The following is a 26072-nucleotide window of genomic DNA, read 5'->3' on the forward strand; positions in this document are numbered from 1 at the left end:
ATTACTTTTCTTGATCAGACTAAACAAATTAGTATGCTATCCCAGAAAATGCTTTTTAGATAGCCACTGAGTAATAATTTCAATTACTTGTCAACAAGATGGTTGTTATGTCTCATATTTCTAATGATTTCAGTGGGTAATTTTGTTATTACTTCAGTTTGGCTAAAAACATTGTCAATAAACACTGAAATAAATGCACTTGATTAAAGTATAGTGCTTACCTGCAAAAAGGAGAAATAAGTGGGTGGCTTTCATCATTTTGTGACATTCATGGTGATAAAACAATGGAATTCTCTCATTTCTTTTTCAGCTTAATTTGTATTTTAACAATTTGAGTCATCTCTATTCTTGAGAGCTCCCTGGTGACTGAGAGCTAATGAAATAGCTGTGTCACAGACAAAGATGTAAGCAGTTAAGAAGGAAAGGACTTTTAATCTTTCTAAATGCTATTTATTATTTAATTGTATTTAAGACCAGATACTAATTACCATTTCTGAGGAAACAAAAAACTGTTGAAGGACAATCTCTAGTGTGAAAACTGTTCTACACCTGTAAAAGGAAACAAGTGAACAAAAGCAGGAGTTGCAGTGATGTACAGAAGAAACAAACGAAACTTTTTATGTTTTAATTATCCATATGTAAGTTTTCTAATCTATTTTCATGTCCTGCTTCCCACAAAGAAGAACAGATGTGCGGAGTGTTACAAATTTGTTTGGGACCCTTAGTATCAAGACAAAGAGCATCATGATATCCCGGCTTCCCAAGATCATTTGAACCTTGTATTTTCAGTACAGTTTTCTGTAGACAGGGAAGATCATTCTGGCATTTAGCTCTTGCAGAGGCAATGGGACAGCGAGCATCTCTGCAAAGGAATTCTTAGATACTTTTTTTTTCCTTCATTTTTTGTACCCAATTTTAACAGCTGATCAGAAAATGTTGCTGATCACAGGAAAATGCAGCCTACTTGATTCATGCATAGAACTTTTGAGATCTGTAATTAAAAATGTGTCAGTGCTGGTAAATAAAATCCTATAGAAAAAGTGGAACTTGCCAAATATCTGACCTCCCATTGAGGTCAGCCAATCTTAATAAAGTAGGAATATATTTGGGAGGAGGATAAATGTAATTTCACAAGTGAACAAAACATAGTTCTTTAGCAAAATTATTCCAGAGCCAGGACTTGCTGCATGTGTAGATAACATTGTCTTGCTGTGTGTGTGGTGCCTTACTCATTTGTTTATAAGATAAAACCAATGATACGTAGAAATTATGTATTTCTTTTCTCCTCAAAGGAATATTCATCGTACCCAAGCTTTCCTCAGAGCCAGTACTCACAGTATTACAGCTCCTCCTACAACTCTCCCTACATGTCCACAAACAGCATCAGCCCTTCAGCCATCCCAACCTCCACTTACTCTCTGCAGGAGTCTTCTCACAATATCACCAGTCAGAGCACAGAATCACTCTCTGGTAAGTGCATTTCTTTCGTTTTCAGTTTGGCAGTGCCAGCCCTCCGTAGTCATAAGTATTGTAACTTTATTGTTGGATGGTTTTTTTAGTGCATACATTTACACAGATAAATCAGATTTCCTAGCACATTAACAGTTCTGCTCACGACACGGTTTTGGGAAGAGGTTAGAAAACACAACCTCTGTAAGGTCGGTCTGTGTAGTTTTCATGAGTATGCGTGGTTTGATCTCCTCTAAAGGTAGCACTGAAAGATAAAATAATTACATGCAAAAGCCAAATCAATCCTTAGTGTTAATATGTGTAGGAGTAAGTTCAAAACAAGTGGCCATGCTCTGAAAAAGCCCCAGAGTTTCCACAATAGCATCTCCGTCAAGGTTTCTGTTCACTCCCTAACTATCTATAACATATGCATTCATAAATAAGTACATCCTTATGTTTCTCTTGATGTCAATGTTTGTCTAAGTTAAAAATGCAAGATAGATTCTGTGTAAAAATCTTCAGAATTTGTGGCCTCTGTTTGAGCACTTAATTCTTGAAGTCTTGAGGCTTAAATGGTTTGTGGATTTATTGACGCATTAAGATCCTCCAATATACTGTTCAAGTAAAATCTTCAAATATCACTTCCCTATTAAAGTTTTCATTGGCGTGGAATAACATTTATAGAGAACACCACATAATTTGAGGATGATCACAGTATACGCCCACTTTAGGTCTGCTGACTTATGGAACAAATCTGAACATCTGTGGTTGCTCTGAAAGAAAAATAAACTAATATTGGTTGTTAAAAAGAAGCGGCCACAGATTGCTCTAAAAGCAGTTGGCGGATTTTCTGTTCCTTAGATCTTATCTCAGCCTTTTTGAGAAAGTGATTTCAAAAAAAGGCTTGTTAGGCACAATCCAAGCTTCTCTGAAGAAGAATATGGTTATTCAAGGAAGCTGGAGAGGCCACAGCTTAGCAAGGTGAAAAGAAAAATATGTTTGAAAAGGATTTGTAATGTAAGGTAAGTGGAATCTAGGCCATCCAAAACAAAAACATTATACAGGGAAGTTCACTTTTGACTGCCTCTTCTGTTATTTCTAAACTGCTGCCACTGGTGAAGTGGCATATGGCTAAACAGAGTTATAAATAAAGGTTAATGTTGAAAATATCTTTTTAATCCTGAGCATTTATCAAATTAAAAAAAAAGAACAAATATTTTTGCAGAAGTTTAATAGATCCTTATTTCCCTTTTTATTTCATTTCTGATTTTTCTCTTGGAAAGGGTGGAGAGGGGAGTAAAATTCAAGAAGTTGTGTTTTTTTAAATGAAAAATGTGATTAAGTTTGTGAATTGCCACATCTATTTTATTTTTTTTAGACGGTCTTGGTGTTTCCTGAAATTGTTGCAACAAATATTAAAAATTAAAAATTATTTCTCTAACTTTGTCAGCTGTTGACATGAAAAGAGTAAGATTTTCTGATAGTATTTTCATAGTGTTTCTAGTGGTCTCCACTAAAAGGTTTCCTGCTTTAATTATAAGGAGATAGTGCAAAATTTAATTTTAAATTTGAATTTAACTCCTTTCTTCCCAATAGGAGAATATGGAACAACGCCAGCAAAAGATATAGAAACAGACAGACATCACAGAGGGTCGGATGGCAAGGTACGAGCCCGGTCAAAAAGAAGCAACGATCCTTCCCCTACTGCTGACAGTGAGATCGAGGTAATAAAATTAACTTACGTTCCCTTAGTAAATCCTGCAAAGAAAAACAATTGCATCTATCAGCAAATCCCGACAGCAAACTAGCAAATTGAAAGAGCCAAAATAGCATTAAGAATATAACTGGAGCCTTTCATTGTGGATAGCCAAAATAATTGCTCAATTTCTATGTTACTAGTATCTCAGACACTTCTTTGTATATACATTTCTTCATTTGTGCTTTTTGTAAGTCTGCAGTTTGGTTCCCCCATCTTGACATGCAACAGGATTTCTGTGGTTGTTAGGAGTGCAGACTCTCAGGGTGATCAGCATGAACATAGTTTCAAACTTCTTGATCTTTCATTTTGCCTGCTTTCACAAAGCATCTGCAGTCAATGTGCTAAATGGGTGAGAGATCTTAAAAAGCTCTAGTCCAGTTGGGCATATTTCCTGACTGAACAAAGTTTTGCAATTGCATAATGTGTAACTGTATTTCTCTTTTCCACCCTGTCTGTCATCACAGCGTGTATTTGTGTGGGATTTGGATGAGACGATAATTATTTTTCACTCCTTACTCACGGGAACCTTTGCATCCAGATATGGGAAGGTAAAACCTATTTTTTTTAAACATTACTTCTTGTCTAGCCAGATTGCATCAGGAACTGTGGTAGCAGTTAACAAGACAGATTTTCAAACAGCTGCTGCTGATTTTATTCAGGCACATTTGTGTAAATATGTCCTGCGGTATTTCCTTCTAACAGGAATACTTAATTTACCTCCCTTTCATGTTGCGAGTAGCTCCTTGTTTTTCAAAAGCTTGTGTTGTTTGGCTACAACTAGATAGGACATCAGGATGTGCTTTGACTATCTTTCTTCTGCAAGAAAGAGCCTATCTAGCTGGTATAAGGCAGTAACTGGCCGGAATGAGGTAATGTTGTTTGTTAGACTGGTGTTTTCTTTTGAATCTCAGGCAACTGATTTTAAAAAAGATCTTGTGTTAGTCTTGATTGTCATGGAGAGTACTGGCTCTTCTTCCTACATGCCTGCTGAAGCACACATTTTTAAGAGGTTTTAGGAACCATATCTTTAACTATCCAAACTTCAGCTACCCCCTTTGAAACACTGGCAATTACTTTTTTTTAGGCAACATTCTCTGTGTATGAACAGACCGAATTTAGCTGCTAAGAAGAAAATGCTTGGTCTTGAATTTTAGTACCATGTGCTTCAATTTCTTCCTAAGGCAGCTTTTTATGATAAACACTTAAGTCACTTGGAATTACAGAATGTCAAACACTTCTAAACGGGCAGGAAAAAAGACAATATCATTACCTAATTAAAGGTGGATGACCTAGTTGGCAGCTGTTTCCACACATGGCTTTGAACAGTCAGCTTCATCAGGAGACTGGAAAATAACCCTGCTTCTCTCTAGAAAGCAGAAATATGATTTGACATCATTTAATGGCTTTACCAGCTGTACTTGTTTTACGACAGTTATAACAAGCTGAATGTGTAATTAGTAAGATAGATTTATTGTTTGCTGTTAGATGTGCGCAGTTGTAAAGGATATAAAATGGTGTTTGTGGTGTGGAAGTCTACTGCAGCACTTGGAATGCTGCTAACACTTCTAGCAGCACCCTCTGAAAACCAAGTATGTGTTTCCAAGCAGGGATTTATTCAGACCCATGTTGTACAAGGTAATTGAAGCGGTTACTTTTCCCAGGGAACGTAATGAATGAGGCTGTCTGAGGTATACATGTGCAAGCTCAAACCTACTGCCTGCAAAAAATAGAAAGAATTAGGCAGAATCAGGAAATACAAACTTAGGTGGTGTAGACTTGCTATGTGGTCATATTTAGAATTGAGTAAGGGCTGCAAATAGCATATGGAGAATTCCCTTAACTGTAGGAGTATGTTTAGTCCTAGCATAAAACCTCTGAAGCAGTTCTCTCCATCAGCTGCCTCTTGCTGTAGCTGAGGGGATGTGGGGTTGGGGATAGATAATGGTGGACTGAGGGATGTGACAGACTTGCAGAGGTAAGGAACCTGTCACCACAATGCCTGTGAGCTCTTGCTCATTTCTGTAGCAACAATGTAGGGATGAAGTGAAGTCAGGGAAATCCAGAAAGGATTTATCAAAAGCATTTATCGATGTCCAAGATGTTCCCATCAGAGTACGTTAGGGGCAGTGACCTACAACACGGAATAGGGAGAGAAAAGCACAGGAAAAGGGAAAACTGGGATTGTCTGTTTGATAAGGCCTCTACAGCTACAAACAACAAAATTATCTTGGCTGTTGCCTTTGTACAAATGTATAAAGTAAAGAGTGGTACAAACAGATTTTTTTTTTTTGAATGAGTGAATCACTTTCTCTGTTAAGCTACAGTGAGCTCTTTGAGAACTTTCAGTAGGACTTTTTCATAGTTCTTCATTGGTTTCATCAGTATTAAATTCCACAGAGCTTTTCTACAAGATAATGGTTGTGTTATAAAAGTATTATAGGCTAATGGTTTGATCCAAAGACAAATAGAGGCTTCAGTGGGCTTTAGAACAGACCTTAAACCAAGAGGAAAATAGAGCATGCTCAGACAGGCTGTCCTGGGAATCGTTAGCTAGTGTCTCAATTCAGAAATGTTCAATTGAGTTAACAGTGAAGTATAAGTGAAGCACTGAGCCAGAAGTTACTAGTGCTTCAGAGTATTGTATGTGAATAACATAGAAAGTGTTAATCTCAAAATAAAGTATCAGTGCCTAAAATTGCTATGTTTACCTATGATTGATCATCAAAGATTCACACATCTGTGGTTAGTCATGCTTATGCTTTGAATTTAATCTCACACCTGATGGCCTTCCTCAAGAAAATGTGCCAGCTTCTACGATATTCACCGTACACCTGACCAACACTGATGTCTCAGTATCATTCTGTCAGTTGTGCTGATATAGCTGCTGTGCAGCCATTCCAAAAATTGGACTATGATGTTGAAAAAGTTGAAAAATAATACCTCATTCTCGGGTGATTTTTTCTGAGGGAGGACAGAAAGGGGAGAAGGAATATCAACCTAAAGTCAGAGATTTGAGACTAGATTCCTGTGCTGTTTAGCCACGTGCTGGTCCTTCCTTCGTGGCAGCAGTAGGGAGCTGTCCAAAAAAATATGATTCTGAGAAAAACAAAAAGAACATAAAGGAAGTGAAGGGAAGATGTCATAAAAAGGTAATTAATCCTCCACTGCATGTTTTCTGACTTGATTTCATGTGAAAATTCTATTTATGTCTAGTATAAAACTCACCTAGGAAAATCTCTGTGGTCCATCCCATAGATATAGGTCCTTCAGAGCATGGACAGTTGGTCTCAGGTGTTTAGAAAATACTTTGCAAAGAGCATAAACAGAGAATAAAGCACAAAAAAATTCTCAGGGTTGAAACGTGAATGAACGGCTTTGCTCTTCTTAGTGCCCTTTATCAGAACTCTTTGCTACATCCTGTGGATTAGTCATCAGACATTTGGCCTTAATGTCTTTCCCATACGGTCAGTGCAAAATAGCCTTTATAGCGGCAGTGAGTGGCCTATGAATTCACATCTCCTTTTGCCTTCTTGCCCATAGCTGAATGGATGCATACCTGCACAAACATACAGAGTCATGATCTAACTGACCTGGGCAGCCAGGCTGTCAGACCTGAGGGTATCTCTCTACCCCTTCATTTCTTAGCAGGGGGCCATCTGAGAAAGAAAAGGGGGAAAAAAATTTCCATAGCCAATTAACCCTGGATATTATGTTCAGGAGGGTTTAGAAACCTGTTCTGCCGGCTTCTGATCGTTGTCTGGGTGCAGAATATTTACCAAGTGCCTGGAGACCACAACATACATAAACCATCATTATACCTTAGTGTGCTGCCTACCCAGGCCTTTCAGTCCCCGGGCACATATAATTCAGCAGGAAGATGGCTGCAGTCTTTACTGTGTCTGCAAAGATCTGCCTGCCATACCATTAATGAAATACATCGGGAAAAATGGATCAAAATCTGTTACACTGCTGCTGGGATTTCATGTTAAAAATCGAATAAATAAATAATCAAAAGGCTTTGGTCACTTGTTTGAGGTAGCTAAGCACAGTGCAGAAATACTCTTCTGGTACTATTAATTCAGACACAATAAAAAGAGATTGCAAGCACACCTATGCCAAGTAAGTAACAAAATGAAGCCCAAGTCTATTCCCTTTTCCTTGACTAAAATCTTTGCATGGATGCTCCATAATTAGTGTTGTCAAAGTATTAAAAAATGTTTGTATTATTTCTGTTAGAGAAATTTAAATAACGATATTGCAGATTAATTCTCTTGCTTTTCAGACTTGTATAAAAAAGAAAAGGGGCACAAGGTGCTTTGTTTTTCCTAGCTAAGGGCATGTGTGAAGCTAGTGGTTTTTCTCGGTATTTTGAACTGTTCCCAGGATGTGCCTTTTTTGTTCTGTGCTGGTACACTTGATAAATCACATCGTCAGGGTATTAGTGTCAAAATGCTGTTAATGTAAAATGTCCAGTTAGAATTCATTTTTTCATGCAAGTTACCCTGAAATCATGGAACTAAATTTAATAAATACAAAGGACTGAATAGCTGAATTGTGTTGGATCTGCTGATAGTTGGGAGTTAAGATTTATAAAATTCCCTGTAAGAAGCGTAACAGCTTTTGAGATTATTCACTGTTGAAGTGGCTCAAATTAGGAAAAACATGCTACAAAAAATAATACAGCAATTATATCTCAGTTTTAGTTCAGAATAATGCAAAGTCATGTTCAGGATTTTAGTTAACTGAAGGTGTTTGGACTGACTGTATTACACCATGTTCCTGTGAGCCTAGGCTGTGTGGTCAGTCACTTTGCCTAGAGTAGCTGCTGTTTGCCGTAGAGTTGCTGTACACTTGATTGATGTAAAGGCCATTTGTCTCTGCATTAATTTTCATTGCAGAAGTGGAAGCCATAGATTTTTCCAAGTTCTAAGCAGCCAGGTGGAAAAATGTGGTTGAGGTGTTTCAGTGTGGTAGAGTCAGGGCACGTGCTGATGTTTCCAGCCATCCAACGCAGGCTCTGCCTGTCTGCTGAGGGACTTGCAGTGGCACAGGCATGCTAAGGTCTGAGAAAGAGTCCTCCAGCAGTAGTGAAGCCTCAAGACCTGGGTAGAGTAACAAGAGTTGCTGCTTGGCCCAGCTGAGATCAGGACCTAAGAACAGTTTCCTTCCATTTCAAGTGAATGTCATATCTGCAGCACTCTGACCTGGACTGTCTCATTCTCAGCAGAATTGGCGATGTAGATTTAGGAAATCTTAACCTTCAAAAGTTTCACTGACAGTTACTTTTCTTACAAAAAGTTTTCTTTTAAGTGAATTATCATTACCAATGTAAAGAAAAAAATCACTCAGAAATTGTTGCTTGGCTCTAGTTGAGGCACTTGAAAAAAAGAGTTGATTTATTTATTTGTTCCTTTTTTACCCACTTCCATGGATTGCCTCAAGTAGCCTGTACTTTTCCCCACATTGTTCTCTCACAGGACCATAAAGGCAGAACCTGATTGAAACACCATAGGGATTTAATCAAATCTGATGGTGATTCATGCTTCTAATGGCCAAATCTGTCCTTTACTATTTTACAAACTGAGAAGGAATAAAACTCCATTTTATTGCTCGGCTGTTAAAAACTATTTGTAGAAGTTGCTAAGGTTCAAATCAAAAGCACCCTCCCTTGAGAACTATTAGTTAATTCAAAGTGCCATGGTGTTGCTTTTTTTCTTCTTCTCTCACTTGAGATGTGGCCTTATATCACTATTGCTGTTCAAACATCTGAGAGTTTTCCATTCCTTTGACAAACATGAGCCAAAGTGCTTAAGGACATCTGTTTATTTTATTTCTTTAATGAGAAAACCTTCCAATTTCTTACTGGCTCAGCTGTGTTTATTTACATTTTGTTAGTCATATGTGTGGGGCACCTTGGGATGTTAAAAACCTGCAGAGGCCTGTGTGGAGGGCTGCTAGCAGGCATCCTGGTCAGAAAGGCAGAACAAACCCTTCCTAAGGAAAACACAGTCCTTGGAACTCCATAAAATAGATTTTCAAAACAAACAGAGCCTAATTCACCCAGTAGATCATGGATTAAGTCAAGATGAATACAATTTGGAAAGGATTTTCTGAGGAAGTTGGAGATTTTTTTTACCCACTGGAGGCTAAACCTTGTATTTAATGCCTTTTTAAGTTAAATTAAAAAAGCGCTCAATCACTGCAGGTAATAAAAAAGTCTGATACTTTAGACATGCTGCTATATCAATTATTAGTTCATTACTGGAGAGAAGGGAGTAAATAATTCCAGTCATTTGATTATTTCAAATGTGTATTTCAGGAGCAAACATCTGTGTTTATCATCTGTACTCGCTCAAGCAGCAGCAGAAATGGCAAAACCAGACCTATGACAGCTTAGATGCTGGGCATGAGAGGTGCTCTGAGCTCATGTAGATGTAACCTCTTGTACTAGAGCTTAGATGAACTGAGGGCTTTCTAAGCAAAATGCATGTGTGGCAATTGGAAGAATTAAAGGATTATTTCTGACATAAAATCTATGGCAGAAACAATGCTAGATTGTCAAGCGAGCATGAGTAAAAGGAACTTGCTTTACAGTATCACTGAATCATGACTTTTGATTTAAAGGGAAGAACAATATATTTAAAAAAAATCAAAAGGAACATAATTTGCATTAGGAAGTTGCATGTGCAAAATATGCAGCTGTGCTGCGGATTACACACCATGATGTGTTTGCACCAAGCTTTCCAGGGGTTTTGTATTTTTCACAGAGCTATCAAGGGCTTCCATAGAAATACAGCGATTTTCCTGTGAGTAGAGCAAGGCAGTGAAGATGTGTTTGGTGTCGGTTCCCCCTCTTTTTTGACTTTCATGCCCTGCCTGATAAAAAGAAATTACTTTTGGACTTTTGTTCATGAACGTTTCGTGTAACTGTTGTGCTTTAACACTGATAGACAGCGAAGTACCATACAGCAACTTTCTCACTCCCCTTCCTTAGCAGCTGCTGTGGTAAAAGTTAACTACATCCCAGACAGACACACTACAATCACTAAATAAAAATAGCTTCCATTTGTTTTCAAACATTATGATCCAGCTTTTAAAATGTATTTAAGTACTTTATTCCCACAGGGCTGGACTCAATTTCAGAACTCACTGGTTCGGATGCTGGAGAAATTAGAGTAGTTATTACTGCTTGTCCCTAAACATAGTTCATTTAGAGAACCTTTTTAACCTCCTTGTGCTTCTTGAATATGAGGATTTAATTACTGACGTTCCGGTTTGCTTATTGTCGTAGTTTCCAAAGAATAGTACCCCTCCATTTCTGAACAGATATATGCCAGTGGAAGCACACTCCTTCAATAAATAATAAGCAATACCTTGAAAGTGTCCTCTAAATCACAGCAGTGGTGAATATGCAAAAAGTATCTGAAAAAAGGAATATAATTGACTTTTACTTTCTATCTAGCATGGAACTATCACAGCATTGCACTGAAAATTCAGTTGATTGTCTGATAAACTTGGATATGGCAATGTTTAGGTAATAGGATATGTCTTCATTTTGGGGGCCCAAAAGTTTAAAGCTTGAAAATTAGAAAGCTGTGTGATAATAACAATCCTCTGTCAAAACGTTTGAAGTGTTGTCCCTTCCAAAGTAGCTACTCGGGTATTTAAAACAACTGTTCTCACAAATACCCACTTTTTCACTTGAAAGCTCTGAAAAGCTAAGTCCAGCAGTAATCAGCTTTTATTAAATAAAAGATAAACAAAACTAAGTTAGTTAAGTCTAGTAAAAGAGCTAAATGTGTTCTTGTGCTCAAAGAGACATAGACTTAAACTAGAACTGGTGTGCAAGGTTAATATTCCTGTTTTATGGGAAAGCCTGGCTCATGTCTCAAATTCTGATCAAGGTATAAAATGTTACAACCAAAGAATGATTATTCTTACAGGCTCTCTTTGTTCAAACATGTGGCCCAGGCACTTGTGTCTTTGCTTTTTTTTATTGTTATTATTTTATACAACCATGCTGGTCCATTTTTCAGGAGTTTCCAAGTAATTAAACTCAATTAAAACTATTAAATTCTTTCTTTTGCTGACAACTTCATTATTAACAGCTAACCACAAGGATGAGATTTAACTTAGAAAAGCCCTTGATTGTGTACTAATCCGTCTCTCACCTCTGGCTGACACCTGTGGCAGATAAACCCTACAGAATAGGAGTCTGATGAATACTCTTAATTAATACTTTCTTCCTTGTAGAAAAGTAATTATTTGCTCATGGCATAAACAGGTATTTGGCAGGGATTTAAAGAAACTGATTGGTTTTAAATAGAAGGGCTTTATTTTGTTTTTTGTTGGGTTTTTTTTAGGGTGGGGAAAGGGAGGTCTGAATTCAAGATCTATGTTCAGGATGACTTTGTCCTACCATTTTGAATGTCGGGTTAATTGGCACCTTACTAAATAGGAGCAGACTCAGACAACAAGCTGATTTGTTATCTGTCTCATAGGAACGAGCTTTGCTCCTTTACTAATGGTCTGCAAGTCTGAACAGGGTACCTGTAAGGCAGAGGCTTGAAACTGGTTGATTTGGAGCCAGGACTGGGGGAGAGAGCGACTTGCACTTGAGAGATTGCCAGAGATAATTCTGCGTCTCACTTCCTCTCACAATTACACTGTACAAGAGGGGAGAGCTGGCTGTGGACATACAGCCAGCTGGATTAGTAGTAGCTGCAGGTGTTAACAAATACATGTCTTTTAATGCATACTTTAGGGCAAATGTAAGTAGTTTATGAAAAATCCAGCTCAGTGTTTCAGGAGCAGTGGTAAGAAGGCCTTGAACCAAGCCATTTGGGAGGATGCTGACAGTGCAGTTTTAAATGTGGCTAATGGACTTTTTGTAGGTAATGCTACGTGTAGTAGTGAAAATAGGGCAGTGTAGGCTTCTGAATAGTTTAGCCCTTGAGTAAGAAGTGTCCAGGGCTCTACACGGTGCATGCTGCAAAATATTCGCAGCTATTTGTACACTCATTAGGTAGATTAAAGCTAATTTGGATGGGTCTAGACATCGTGTTGCCTTTGTTTTGCTATGGCACAGGGTGGTCTGATGGCAGAACTTCCCACTTCAGTCCAATGCTTGTTGCATGCTCATCTCCAGTCTTTGTGGAAGCCATCTTTAGGCAAGGACAGACTGGAGGCTGCTCATCAGGCTCCCTTTAGCCACCTTCTCTGTCATCTCGTTACTCAAAATGAGTGGGGAAAATGAAAGCAGAAAGTGAAATTAATTTTAGGATGAAATTAGTATGTAGGACATATGTGAACTAAAACTGCAATTTTAACATGCAGTTCAGATCTAGAAAACTGGTTCAGAGAGGAACAGTGCATGCAACCAGCCAGCTTTAAAGTGATATTCAGAAAAAATTGTCCACTCATGCTATTGGGACTTGAAAGAAAACAGTGGAGAGATTGGTCTAGATGATCTCCAGAGGTCCCTTCCGACCCCAGTGATTCTGTGAAAACATGAATGGACATTTCTTCCTCCCCCTGTGGAGTGTTTCACAGTCTGTTTTCCATGTTTTCCTCTAGTAGGGCAGTCTGTTGAAAGAACAGCAAAACTGCTCCCAGGCAAGCAGATACAGTGCTGAGAGTTAGCTGTGCCTCACTTTCAGTAGAAGTTATCTCATTCACAATGCTGTCAGCAGTAGACAAGAGCACTTCAGTCCCTGTCACAGCTGTGACAGACAAAACAGGGAGGCGTGTCCAAGGATGCTCTTTAGGGCAACCACACTTGATCAAAAAGGTTGAAAAAAAAAGAGCACGTCGTCTTCTTTGTACATTTTGATAATTTATGAAAGGGTGTCAGGGGCTTTTTACCTGTCGTCTCCCTCAAGATGAGCAGAAATGGGCAGCTGTGAAACTGCTACCCTTGATGGTTAAAAGTGGAAGCAAAAGGTGTTTTGAGGAGAGAAATATTAAGATCTTTGGGAACAAATATTTTGAAATGAGTACTGCTGCTGTGATGCTTATTTCATCCAGCTGGTGGGAAGAAGTCTATTAAGGCTGTGTGTTGTCAGGCCAGGAGCTGAGCTCTGTTGGGGTGCCTGATTCGTCATGTCTGAGCACCAGAGGCAAGCACAAAATGTAATCTGTGAGGCTGTTTATATTCAGTGCTGAAGGAAGCTCCAGCAACATCCATTGTAGAGGTGACAAACACAGAAATATACTGTGGAACTGGAGGTTTTATTTACAAAAGGAGTTTATTGCCTGTTTTCTATCCCAGCCTGTCATTGTCCTTGTTTGTGAAAGCAGGACTCAAAGATGAGCAAAGGGGTAGGACCTTGTTACTGACCAAGTACGCAGGGCTGAGGTTTTAAATGAATCTGTTTTCACTGTAAAAAGTGGTTCCTGGAGGAAATTTGATTTCAAGCTGTCTGCAGTGCTTTTGTCCTTGGGCTTCACATGCCTCAGGAAACATTGGCTACATCTGCTATTAAGGAAGTTTGTTCCTAGGGCTCCAGGGTGCACTTTTCCTATGGCAGGACACATTATAGCAGGGGCCATCAACATGGACACAGCAATCTTACATTGTTCTGCTAAACTCGCACTGCTCTAACACTGGCATTAGCAGTCTAGGAGGGAATCCCCTGCAGTATAGTGGCATTTGTTAGTCTTGCAGGATTTCTGTGCCTGGGAAGTGTTCATTAACATCTCCAGAAAAATAAAATTATTGTAATTCTCTTTCCAAATCTTTATACAGCATACAGAGAATTTTGGCAGTGCACTGATTGATGCATCTTTGTCATTTTTGTGCTTTCTCATCTGTCTGATTCTCCTGTTTATTCACATTTAAATGGCAAGCTGAAGGTAGGGACTGTGCCCTTCTTCTGTGTGGGTACAAACTTGAGCACACTGGGGTTCAGAGCTGGAACTAGTGCTTCAGGATGCAACAGTAATGCAAGTGAATAACTGCTAGTGGAACCCTAGCCCATTGCCTCTAGACACCTATATCTTACTGGGAGTGCTGATTTGCCTTTTAACTTTATCAGCCTGAGACTTGGAAGTATGCCTTGTTATAGAGGAAATATCCATACTGTGAGAGCACTGATGCCAAATAATTTCCCCAAACAACTTCCCCTCTGGGTGGTAAAGTACATTTTTCAGTTTTATTTTAATTCCATCATATTCTCTATCTCAGGAGAAAGATATATATATATATATATATATTCCCCTCTCATCTATGGTTTAATTTCCATATTGTTTACTTTAAGAGAAAGTAACTTCATACACTGTGGAAATGTTTCCTATTCTCTATTAGTGATTAATACCAACAAATCTAGAGACAAATCATAAAGAATAAATGACAGATACCAACAAATGAGACTTCCTGAAATAGGTTTAAAGGCTAATGATCCTTGAAATGTATAAAAATAAATTGCTTCATTAAAAAATATTTTACAAAATAATTTCTTCTTAGCAGCATATTTTCTTCAGAACAGTTCCCCCGTGTAACTACATCTGGGTAGTAAAATTTGATTCAGTGCTGCTTGCGTGGGCCCACATAGGGTTAGATGTGCCTTGTCCCTGTGCCTCGTCAGGGGAGAAGGTTTAGGGCTTAAAATTAGGTATGTTCAAGCCAAGGCTGTTGCAGTTTACTTTTTGCCCAGAGGAGAGAGTGTCCCTCCTTCAGGGGCAGCGAGAAACATGTTTAAACATGAGTGACTGGGCTTTTCTTTAGATGAGCACAGTGCTTCTGAGTCACACACATGGCTGAAACCACAGCCACTCTGCTCTAATTAAAGAGAACTACATCAGGAATGCGTAATAATTAGGTTAGCGTGTAATACGCCATCCATGTCAACAGCATCTGCCACAAAGGTTGATTGAAATGTACTCATCCTCCAAACAGTGTGCTGCCTCTAGAGCTCCTCAACTAATTAATTACTGTCCTGTCCTACAATAGTATGACTCCGCAGAAATCTGCAGAAAATTAGAGCAAAGTCTACATATAAATCTGCCCTGTTTTAACATGGCTTGTAACATCAATGGGAGAAAACCACCCACATAAACATAAAGATGAGAGATCCCTGTCCTAATGAAGATGAATTACAAATAAAAGCCTGTTGTGGGAATGCTGATTTTTCAAGTTGTCTGTTGTTTAGTTTGAACAGACATCATGCTTTTTAGCTGAGTGTTTTGCCATAGACTATTTTTGCTTGCATTTTTAAGTATTTAATGAATAACAAAATGTTCTGCTAGAGATATAGTTTGCCTCAGAATTTCTTTATGTTTTTGCTATGAGTTTAGGAAGAAGGTCCGTTGTTCAGGGGAGAGACATGGACAAGCGACTGAGACTCATGCAATATTGTAGTGCACCAGGCTGGGAACAGCAGATCACCTGACTGTATTTGTATTTCAGAATAACAAATCCCCAGAGCTGTATCCAGTGCCCACTGAGCAGCTTTAAGCACTAAGTTGAGAGCTGTATGAGCTCTGTGGCCACTGTCCCCATCCAAGGGACAGCATGGAGGACCGAGAGCTTTACTGCCCGAACAGTGAGTCCAGTCGGCTTGGTCTGATTGCACTTTTTTGAGAAAAAGACTTAAGGTTTGAACTTCTGAGTTTTGGTTTCAAATTCTGCTATGTTTCTGCTTGACACTGGAAGTCCGTGTTCGTGTGTAAAGAAAAATGCTGGCCTCTTATGGACGACTTGAGGGACAGAGACAAGAAAGGGCCACTATTTGCAGGCTCTGTTGCTCATAGCTATCCCCTCACCACTCAGTGCTGATGCCATTGGAAATCAATTTTTGGACTAACCTACTGAAACAGTTCAAGTGTTTAAATGTCCTAGTTAAATTCATCTGTATGTGCAGGCTGAAATGTATAAGGTGAGCCATATACATCCTTGAAAGAGCAGAATTTGCTTACATGAGAGAGCAAAAGAAAGGATGGGAAAATCATGCTGAGATACACTTGGGAAATGAAATATTGCAATGAACGCATCTTCAGAAATAGAAACGTGCAGATCTTGTGTTTGGTCTGAGATCTCCCACCTCCCAGAAAAGAAATAGATGTAAATGGAAAAAAAACAACAACCTTGATTCTCCTCCAACAGGACACGACAACGTCTGTGCGGATAGGTCTTATGATGGAAGAAATGATCTTCAACCTTGCAGATACACATCTGTTCTTTAATGACCTGGAGGTATGTAGCTGCTTATTTTATTTAGTGTCTCTCTTTCTAATCATTGGCATCTGGTCTACAAACTTGCTTTTCTGGCCAAGAAACTTTCATTATTGACCCCAAAGAAATGGCCCTTAGATGGCTTATATTGAAAGCATACATACTTTGTCCCTTTGACATCTTCATTCTGTTAAGGCTTTTTTTTCTAAATACATACTAACAGTGATGGCTTTTGGCAGTTTTACTAAATCTAATAACGAGGACATTACTGCTGCTTCTTTAGAAATTTGCTATCTAATAATTTTATTAAGCTAAATTAGCATAGATCCCATGGAGCAGTTAGCAATTAGCTGCAACCCAGTGCAGAGGTTTTAAATGTGTTTTCTGTTCTTGAGAAAGCTCTGTTCCTCACACAGGGATGGAGTAGGTCTGCTGAAGCACAGGAATATTGCAGGATGAAATTATATGAGTTTCTACATGAAAGACCAAAAGGGAAAATTCTTCCCTGTCTGCAGTATGGTTAGATCTGACTATATATGTCTTACATAAATATAAAGTTTTTTATAAAGTGAAAATCCTTTTGAATGTACAGTAAAATCCAAGCAAAGTCATGCAGGCAAAATTCTGTCACCAGCTGAGAAACAGCTGTACAGTGCTGATGAAAAGCTGTTTGCATTTGGAATCAGTAGGAGTGGTCTGAATGAGTCACCTACAGAATGACTAGGGTGGGTTACCTTAAAGTCTAAGGAGAAAGATCTGGCATCCCTTGACAGGCTTCTGTAGTCTTCCTCTTTACTTGAAAAGGTAAGATTTTATTTTCTGTGCTGGGTAAAATGGGAGAACATTTTCTGTACCTGGTGTAAGGACTTCTGACTCCTACATCACCCAACAGCACTGTGTTGCTCTGCACATTATGGGAGATGCATCCTTTCCTGACACCTATTTCATTATGATATGTGATTTCATTTACTAAGAATTATCTGAATTGACAGATTTTTCCTCTTTCAGATCTTTTTCTTTTATAAAGAGGAGTTTGTGAAGAGGGTGCATAAAGTAGAAAGTGAAAAAGTCTTTCTCCAAGAAAAAAGAACAGAGAAATGCTGTTTGGAAGTCAAAAGTGCTGTTTAAGCAGCAATAATATTTAATAGAATCATAGAATATCCCCAGTTGGACAGATCTCACAAAGATCAGGGAGTCCAGCTCCTAGATCCACACAGGCCCCTCAAAAATCAGTCCTTATTTCTGAGAGCATTGTCCAAATGCTTTGGCAGCCTGTTGCCTTGACCACTGCCCCGGGGAGCCTGTTCCAATCAAAACCAGTATTTTTCACTCATGAGACCTCAACATATGGTGCAGCGAAGCTCCATATCTTGCACAAAGCCACATAGAAACCCTCTGTCCATCTGGAGTTTTGCCCTCCTGGCAAAACTTTTTGACAACTTTTTTCTTTGTTTAACTTACAACTCTAAAGCATGAAACAAACTAGCAAATCATCTAGCCTAAGGTGAATTTTGCACTTCTATCAGTGAGGAAAAGTTTTGGCTGCTAGAAGCAGCCTCCTTAAGTCAGATTTGTCTCCCCTGACCTCTTAAGTTCCTCAACCACTACAGTAGAGCTAAGGTTTAATTAAAAAGAAGTCAGTATGCTTTTTTATCTTTTGTGGTTCCTAGATATTAAGGAAAGCCAAAGCTAAACAGAAATCCCTTAGAGATGAGACTGTCATTCCAGCAGGACCACATAACTGAGTAAGAACTAGTTTGGTAAAAAGCTGAAATTTAGCATAGCTTCTCCAATTAGAAGTCATCCTTCTACAAAATATCTGGGCTTTGTCTCCAATGTAGGAAGAGAGATGGATGCTGCAAGACATATCTGTTCAGCAAAATAGTAAAGAGAGATTGCCTCTAAGTAGCTTGGGCTACACAAAGATGCTAAATAAAAACATTTAGATTGAGAAACATGAACTTGGCAGCTGGACCTGGATGGCTCAAAGCCATAAAAAACTTGACATTTTAAAAACAAGTAGTGTTCCAGTTAGCCAGAGCAGATACAAGCAAAAAAAGAAGAGAGCATTCTGAGAGTTTTTCTTCAGCACCATTTTAAATGATGAAGCATGGGCCCACCTAGCTGGAAAAAGATGAGTATTTTCTACTGAAACTTCACAGTTTTTCCTTTTTGTACATGCTTGATAAGTGAAACAAACCCAAGATTTTTTCAAACCAAAACCAGACCAGGGTGTTTTGCTTTTAGTTGAATGCTTTCAAGTAATCAACATGGGGAATGAGGGAGAATTCAAGAGGAGTGCATGTTCTTTGCGTAATATACTTTCCATTTAATTAAGCCATGTAAGTTTGGAAGAATTAGCAGCAGACATCCTTCCCTGTTCATTAGACATCCAATTCTTTCAATATTGGATGGTAAATGAAAGTCAAGTTTGAGTATTCGCAAAGTGATATTTAAGGACTGTACATTAACAAGTGTTCAGTTTGAAAAAGACATAGAGAATGATACTTAAAAAAAAAAAAGTAGAAGAAAAAGAGTAGAACACACTGAGAAGCTGATTCAGCTTTAGACCCTCGAGGCTTACCATATACATTAGCACCATCATGTGGTATAACACTGTATAAAATAAGGTAAAGCCATTGAGGGCTGAAAGTGTTTCTGGCTGTATTCTGAGTTGAATAAGGGTGAAAGAAGCTGTAACTGAGAAAGTGGTAGGATAGTCACACTGTGCAAGACTAAAACAAGATTACTCTTGTCAGGAAATGTTAACTATAGCAAAACATTTCTCTGACATAAATCCATAGCCTGGTTCAGGCATTTTGGGAGGGCTGAGGAAATCAGGAGAGAGCACTAGTGTTTTCCTCTATAGTAACACACCATCAACTTGTCCAAATTCTAAGCTGCCCCTTGTTTTGCTGTTCTTGCCTTGAAAACAAACTTGGTTACAAAGCAAGAGGAGGAGTTATTCCAGTTGATGCAGAATGTCAACTCGGCAGATGACAGAAAAATAAATGGCAGGCTATTTCAGAGCTTACTTCTTTAGAACCATGCCAGATCTGTGCAAGAAGTCAGGCCACTTTCTTCCCCTCTGCGCTCTCCTCACCCTTACCACAAGCATGATCCTGCTACCTTTGTTTTCTGACAGGAGTTTATATGCTTTCAGGGTTATTCTAGAGAGGATTCAGGCAACTGTTTCCTAGGTGCTTTGCCTAGGAGCATTTTGCCTGCTACGCCAGCGAGTGGGAATCTTGAAGAACCAGCAGATCCACTCAAATAAACTGCTAAACTCACCCTCTCCTGTTACTGCAGTCTAATAGAGAGGCCAATTTTATCAGATTCAGTCCAGGCCTCAGGCTAGCTGGATAGGAGGCTGATCATCCATCCTCAGGGCAGGTGGGTGAATGGAGAAGCCCAAGATCTAGACTAGCAGAATTTAGAAGCTGGACTTCTTTCAGGCTCATTCAGGATGGTGAGGAAACGTTGATACTTGCAGAAGCACATTTTGGTGGCATGGCTGCCTTGTAACAAGGAAACAAGACACCAGAGTTTGACAAGGGTGCTTAAGGCACACTATGACACAAGCATCATCCCATTCTGGAGACTGTTAGCAGTACAACACATACAAGCAAGGACCAGTGTTTGCTGAGCCATGTTTTCAAATTGTAAATGTGTGTTTTTCCTACACTAATTAACCAACTCGCATAGCACTTACATGCTTATCAGCCACATCACCTCTGCTTGCAGTTGCAACAGTACAGACAGGTTAGATCCTGAGAATAGGAATTGCCCAAGATTATGGATCACAGAGAAGCTAAAATATGGGTATTATGAGTTATATTTCTTTTCCCAGACTCATTTTGTTCACAGCACAACACTGGCTAAAAAATAGTCTGTGTCACCCTCAGTCCCTCTGGAGATATTGCCTAGCTCTCTGAAAAAACAGGTGTGAAAAACAAGGAGGACCAAGAGAGGATGAGGAATTAACAAATAAATGGGTTAGCATGTTTACAGATTGCTGTCTTTCAGAGCTGTCCTCGGAGGTTTTATGTTCTGGGAACTGTTAACCCTCACCCCCAGTCTTAACAAGTGATGCAAGCTCAACCAATCATTGAATCCATTAGGTGTTTTTTAAAAATTATCTAGCACAGTCCTGAAACAGATGGACAACACACGTGTTGAGAGACATACACTGAGAACATTCATAAGCGGTAACCGAGTTTCTCCATGCATCCTCGGGAACAGCTTGTATTTCACAAGGAGGCAGCAGAGGCTTTCTCTGAGCCTGTGGTACAATTTCAAAGCTGCATTAGCCCACGTTCAGGGTTTTCATCCCACCTGGAGACAGGTCATGTATCGCAGGCTGGCCTAGAGATGTCACAGCGATAAAAACAGTCAATTCCAGGAGCTGGGAGGATTGACTGAGGTCTCGCACATTTGACTCAGTTACAGGCTGCACATGCCACAGATCACGTACCTCTGAGATCGTAGAATATCATTTTAAAAAGTCTACAGATGTGGAAACTGTGATTTCCAGTTTCTATTGCAGACTTCATTCAGACAATCTGGACCTTCTTTTCAGCAGCCCAGATATCCTGCCCTGGTTCCCTGCTCACTGAGATTTCAAGGACACTCTGCAAGAATGAAAAATGAGTCTCGTAACCAAGTAGTAAAACATGGTCCACATTCTTGCTTTAACCAGCTTCCCCGTGCTTTACCCAGTAACCTGATAGGCTCGGCCGGTGGACTATGAGGTAGCGTCTCACCGAGTGTCATGGTATTTTATGAAGTCAGAAATGTGATAGCTACTGTTGTCACACTTCAGTGTACAGAACAATTCATTCACAAATGAGAAAAACAGATCCCTCCACACATACCTTTCCCCTGACTTAATGCCCTGTATCACACAAGTGAACCAGAGTGGGCTGCATCAATATTATCCCAGCATGGCTCACAACAGCTATAGGGAGGGGGAGGTTAAAAAATGACAGTGGGTGAAGGAGAGAGAGGTGCCAGCAGTAATCTGCTATTCAGCTGCTTGGCTTCAGTTACACAGAGCACACACCTCAGCAATACACTGCTGAAGGGAACTAAAGAGACCAGAACAAGATAAAATTGGATGGCTTTTGGAGAATTGTCTAGAATAAAAGCTGCATAAAATGTCAGTATTATGGACAAGAGCAATCTGTGACATTTTGCCACTGATATCAACCTTGGTTACTTGTTTGGGGGATTTTGCCTTTTTTGAAAGGGCTAGTTTAAAATAATTCATAAAGCTCATAATTGTGTAGGAAGGTAATACAATACAAACTGTGTGGTTTACACAGAGACATTACAAAATACTGACGTGGGAAAGGATATCTACCTGCCATTTTTCTGACCTCGAAGAAGACTCCTTTTATCAACTGTGCTTTTGCTTTTGTTGAATTAACAGAACAAAGCATAGTGTTTATCAGGTTTTGTCCTTATCAACAAGGATCACAGATAATAAGGTGGCAGGGGGGAGCTTACTGATTGCTGTCTAATGATGATGTTAACACTAGGAAAGAAATAGCAAGTTTTTGAAACATGATTCAAAAAGTGAAGAATTTTGGAAGATAAGATCTAGAACGAGTATTTCATGCTTCAAGTATATATTCTGGTTAAATTTCCTGTGCATTGATTTCCTCCTTATTGACACATTGTTCCTGTGTCTGTGGCATGAAGCTATGGAAGGGTGCCTTCTCTCAGTGCTACAACACAGCTTCCCTGCACACCAAAGAGTGCTGAACTCTCTCAGTGCACACTGGAATAACACCAGCGGGACAGACGTCTCTGGAAATTTCTGAGAGACAGATCTTCTCCCCTTGTAATTATGTGAACACACACCTCCTGTCCAAAGCAATATTTTCATAAAGGGAGAGGCTGACAAATCTGTACCTTACCACATATACAAAGTTTACGGAATACAGTTTTCCTGGCTAAAGAACAAGCATCCTCTCTCCCTTCTGTCTGCTTGAGAAGGAGTTCATTTACTATATTACACAAGAACTGCTATGTCTTCAAATAAGAGCACACAGACACGATTAGTTTTTTACACAAGCTACAAGTGCTCTGTAGTACTTGTAACAATTAACTGACTACACTATGCTAGACTGTATGGCAACATGGAAGATTTTATCTTAACATTATCCTTAAAGTATTTTTTCATTACATGAAACATTTTCCTTTCTTTTTCTTTTTCTTTTCTTTTTTTTTTCCAAAACATTTCCTTACTGATGTATCCTTTTCTCATATGCTCCTCAGGACTGTGACCAGATCCACATAGATGATGTATCATCAGATGATAATGGTCAAGATCTAAGGTACGGGATCTCCAGGCTGGAAGCTACAGGTCAGGTAGTCTCAGCTGTTTGAAAATAGCAGGGGGTTGGTCAGTGGTATAAAGAAATCTTTCTTGGCTGTGCACCTTCACTGGTTGCATGCTGTGCTGTCTGCAGTTATTAAACGCAGAAGGAGAACAGAGTTTCTGTTCACACATTAATATGCCTCTGCCTTCTGTAAAGCCCTGATCTTGCTGAGCCTTGAATCATTCTAGGGAATGTTTAAAAATCATGCTGAACTTCAGTCTAACTGCACTATTTCTGATATGATTTAGCCAGCCAGTTGGCACAGGTGTTGCCAAATCGTTTCAAAACCAGTTTGAAAGGTTTCCCACTGCCCAGCTGAAGTGGGCTTACTAGTAAGAACTGTGCACGTTGCCAGGCCAGAGCCTTCTTACAGTTATAAACATGTACCAAAACTGTACCAAATATTATTATTACCTCCTTAAGTTAGTTAATCATATCCATAAAAACTACTTCTGTAAAATTACATTTACCTTTCCCGAAATATTGCTTGCAGAGTAATTACCATTGGTGCAAAAATAAGATATGCAGAGCTTATACAAGGCTTAATAGCTTGTATTTTTATGGATGGCTGTTATGAGAAATTGGTGCAGAATCATCACACTGGAGGCATCATTAAAAAGCTTCTTTCCTTCTGCAGAGAACATTCAGAATTTTTTTTTGCCGAAACTGAAATTATAGTTTCTGCTTTGTAATGCTCTGAACTGGCACATACATGTTTAGTTCCTTTGGCTCCAGTGGACTGTAAGCAGATTAATCTGGATACCTGTTGAGGCATTGATTAAAATACTAATTTGGGCTTTATCTCAATCAGTACACTTATTTACTTAGAGTGAACAACAACAAAAAAATCCATGAACTAATAGTATATTTTGAATCTTGTCAAAAGCCCCTGCCTAAATTGTTTCACTTGTTGCAGAAAATACTTCTCAGATACTTATGGTTTGTCTGTATGGGGAATGTAGCTGGGCTGACTGAAATATGTTAAGTTTGTTAAACTTGTCTGGATGCTGTAATACAGAAATAAATTGGTCTCAGGGCTTTCTAGAAGGGGAAATTACTGCATAGTGAATCAGGATGTGAACAAAGAGACGCTGGCCACTCCTCCAGTGAGGTATCAGAGGCACAGTAAGCTCAGCTAGCTTCAAGCTGCAGCCAAGAAGGCTAGGTCCGTGTCACTGAGCATTTCTGCTTCTTTCCTTGTTCTGGTTCAGAGTTTGCCTGTCCCTGCTGGGTTTGTGACAGCACACTGTCCCATGAGCTGCAGCTGCCCTCTTCCACTGCATTCTTTGAAGCACTAAAACCCATCCTGACACCGTCACCCAGCAAACATTTTAAAATAGCAAGAGCTGGTACTACCTCTTTCCAAGTCAGGGAACCGGTCCATCTGAAGAGTAGCTTTTGTTTGTTTTAAGGTATATTATCTTTCAGCTGTAACAGTTTCCTGTTCTGATTCATGTCAGAGCTGAAGGAATGCTTACACTGATACAACGAAAGGCACATCAAGGAAGACTCAAGACAGGGACAAGTGCCTGCTCATAGATCACAGGACTACTGCCTTCCAAGATATTTAGGGTGGTTGTGGAACTGTCACTAGTACCCATTCATTGTAGTAATTACTCAGGAGTTGCTTTGAAGTATTAATTCTTTTTATTTGTTTTAAAAGCATTATATGCTGCAGGCATTTAAGAGTCAGGTGATTTCTTTTTTTTTTTCCCCTTGATTAACATGTTCAGAGCATGTTTAACAATATAGTCAAGCAGCCAGCAAGGTAACATCAGAATTCCTTTAAGATTTTAATATTTCTTTAGTTACCTTAGCAGCCTGGATTAGAGGCAGTTGAGGATTTTCAGTGACGTGAGGACAGTCAGATGTTCCGTAGGGAACCTCAGAACTGGCAGGAAGCACTGAACCTGCACTGTGTTCACAGTAAGAACATTTTTGTCTAATCTGTGCAAGTAGCCCTGTGATGCTGATGTCTGAATGGGATCACGGGTCTGGCAGTCTGCTTTATTTCTTAGCCTGGAAATAAATCACTTGAGTAAAAGAAAAATAACAGGCCACAAATGTCCTTTTAGAAATTTTGGTTGTTCTTGCACGCACAAGAATTACATGTTGCAGAGTAGCATTACGCAGGGTGGCACACACATTTCTGGGTCATGAGTGATAGCAGGCAGCAGTGGTGAACTCCACTGTTGTACAGTGTGTCCTGCATACATCTGTGCTGCCAGCTGTCTCCACATTTCTGTTCAGTTGTTTCCACTCTCTGCTGGTGTTGTGTAGACTGTAATTATAATGGCCTCTCCCCTTCCCTTCTTCCTTCTCCTAGCACATATAACTTCTCTGCAGATGGCTTTCACAGTTCAGCTGCCAGTGCAAACCTATGTCTGGGCTCAGGCGTTCATGGAGGAGTTGACTGGATGAGGAAATTAGCATTCCGCTACCGTCGGGTGAAAGAGATGTACAACACCTACAAAAACAATGTCGGGGGTACGTGTCTGCTGCCAGGCAGTAAGTGTGCCTTTCATCCTCTCAAACACTTCTGACCCTGCTAGGAATATGCTACAGAGGAGGTGCAGAGAGCATAATGATAACAATACTTAAACACCGAGCTGAACAAATGTTTCATCAGTCATTCTGAAATAAGGATTATGTATAGGATTTGCCAAAGCTATGCTAAATACTTGCTTTAGTGGATCAAGGACTCAAGTCTGAACACGGGCCTGATTTCTATCTGAAGGCATTCTTGAATGCTTTCTACTGTCTCCCCAAAAACAATACCAAAAGATGTCAGGATGCCCTGAGTTTTTTCATTTCAGCTTGTTCCAAGCAATTCTTTCAAGAGATTGCATTGCTTCTATTTTAGAACATCAGTGACAAGTCTCTGACTAGAAAGAGAAAGAAGCAAAGTTAAGAATATCACCACAGACTTTTGTCACTGTTGGAGAAATACCTGACCAACACATACTGGAAATGGTGCACAGCTTTTCAGGAGGAAAAAAGACCTTCTTGGCCCCAGGCTTCTCTTAGCTCAGATCACCAACCCCTGCACACAGTTCTTTTGTCCACTTGCTCATTTCCCATATGAGCTTTGTGCTAACTCCAAGAAAGATGTTTTAATGCGAGCCTGCAGACTGCAGGCAATTGATACCATTCCTTTGGAGAGGAAGGAAGCTGAGCTCTAGTTCCATAGGAGTGTGTTGCACTCAGGGCTTACATACCTTGAAACAAAGGAAAGCAGCCTGCATCAGTGATAAGAGAAGGGCACTGGGAGGAGTAGGATTCAGACCACAAGAAGGGGGTCTTTGGC

At 39.5% G+C, this 26072-nt stretch overlaps 1 protein-coding gene across 5 annotated transcripts in view; it reads left to right on the plus strand.

Annotated features, from left to right (window-relative positions):
* The window catches only part of EYA2 (EYA transcriptional coactivator and phosphatase 2), a 90231-nt gene that overhangs the window by 59324 nt on the left and 4835 nt on the right, over positions 1-26072 (plus strand). For 4 of the 5 annotated variants that reach the window (XM_065754555.1, XM_065754553.1, XM_065754557.1 and 1 more), the window contains exons 7-12: positions 1293-1470; positions 3046-3173; positions 3673-3756; positions 16311-16400; positions 22662-22720; positions 25092-25252. In XM_065754555.1, coding sequence (XP_065610627.1) covers positions 1293-1470; positions 3046-3173; positions 3673-3756; positions 16311-16400; positions 22662-22720; positions 25092-25252 — 700 coding nt within the window. The remainder of the gene's footprint in view (positions 1-1292; positions 1471-3045; positions 3174-3672; positions 3757-16310; positions 16401-22661; positions 22721-25091; positions 25253-26072) is intronic. The other variant, XM_065754556.1, reaches the window with a different exon arrangement.

The sequence above is a fragment of the Cyrtonyx montezumae genome, unplaced genomic scaffold, assembly GCF_038088225.1.
Source record: "Cyrtonyx montezumae isolate F1298 unplaced genomic scaffold, pur_monq_1.0 scaffold_9, whole genome shotgun sequence".
NCBI lineage: Eukaryota > Metazoa > Chordata > Aves > Galliformes > Odontophoridae > Cyrtonyx > Cyrtonyx montezumae.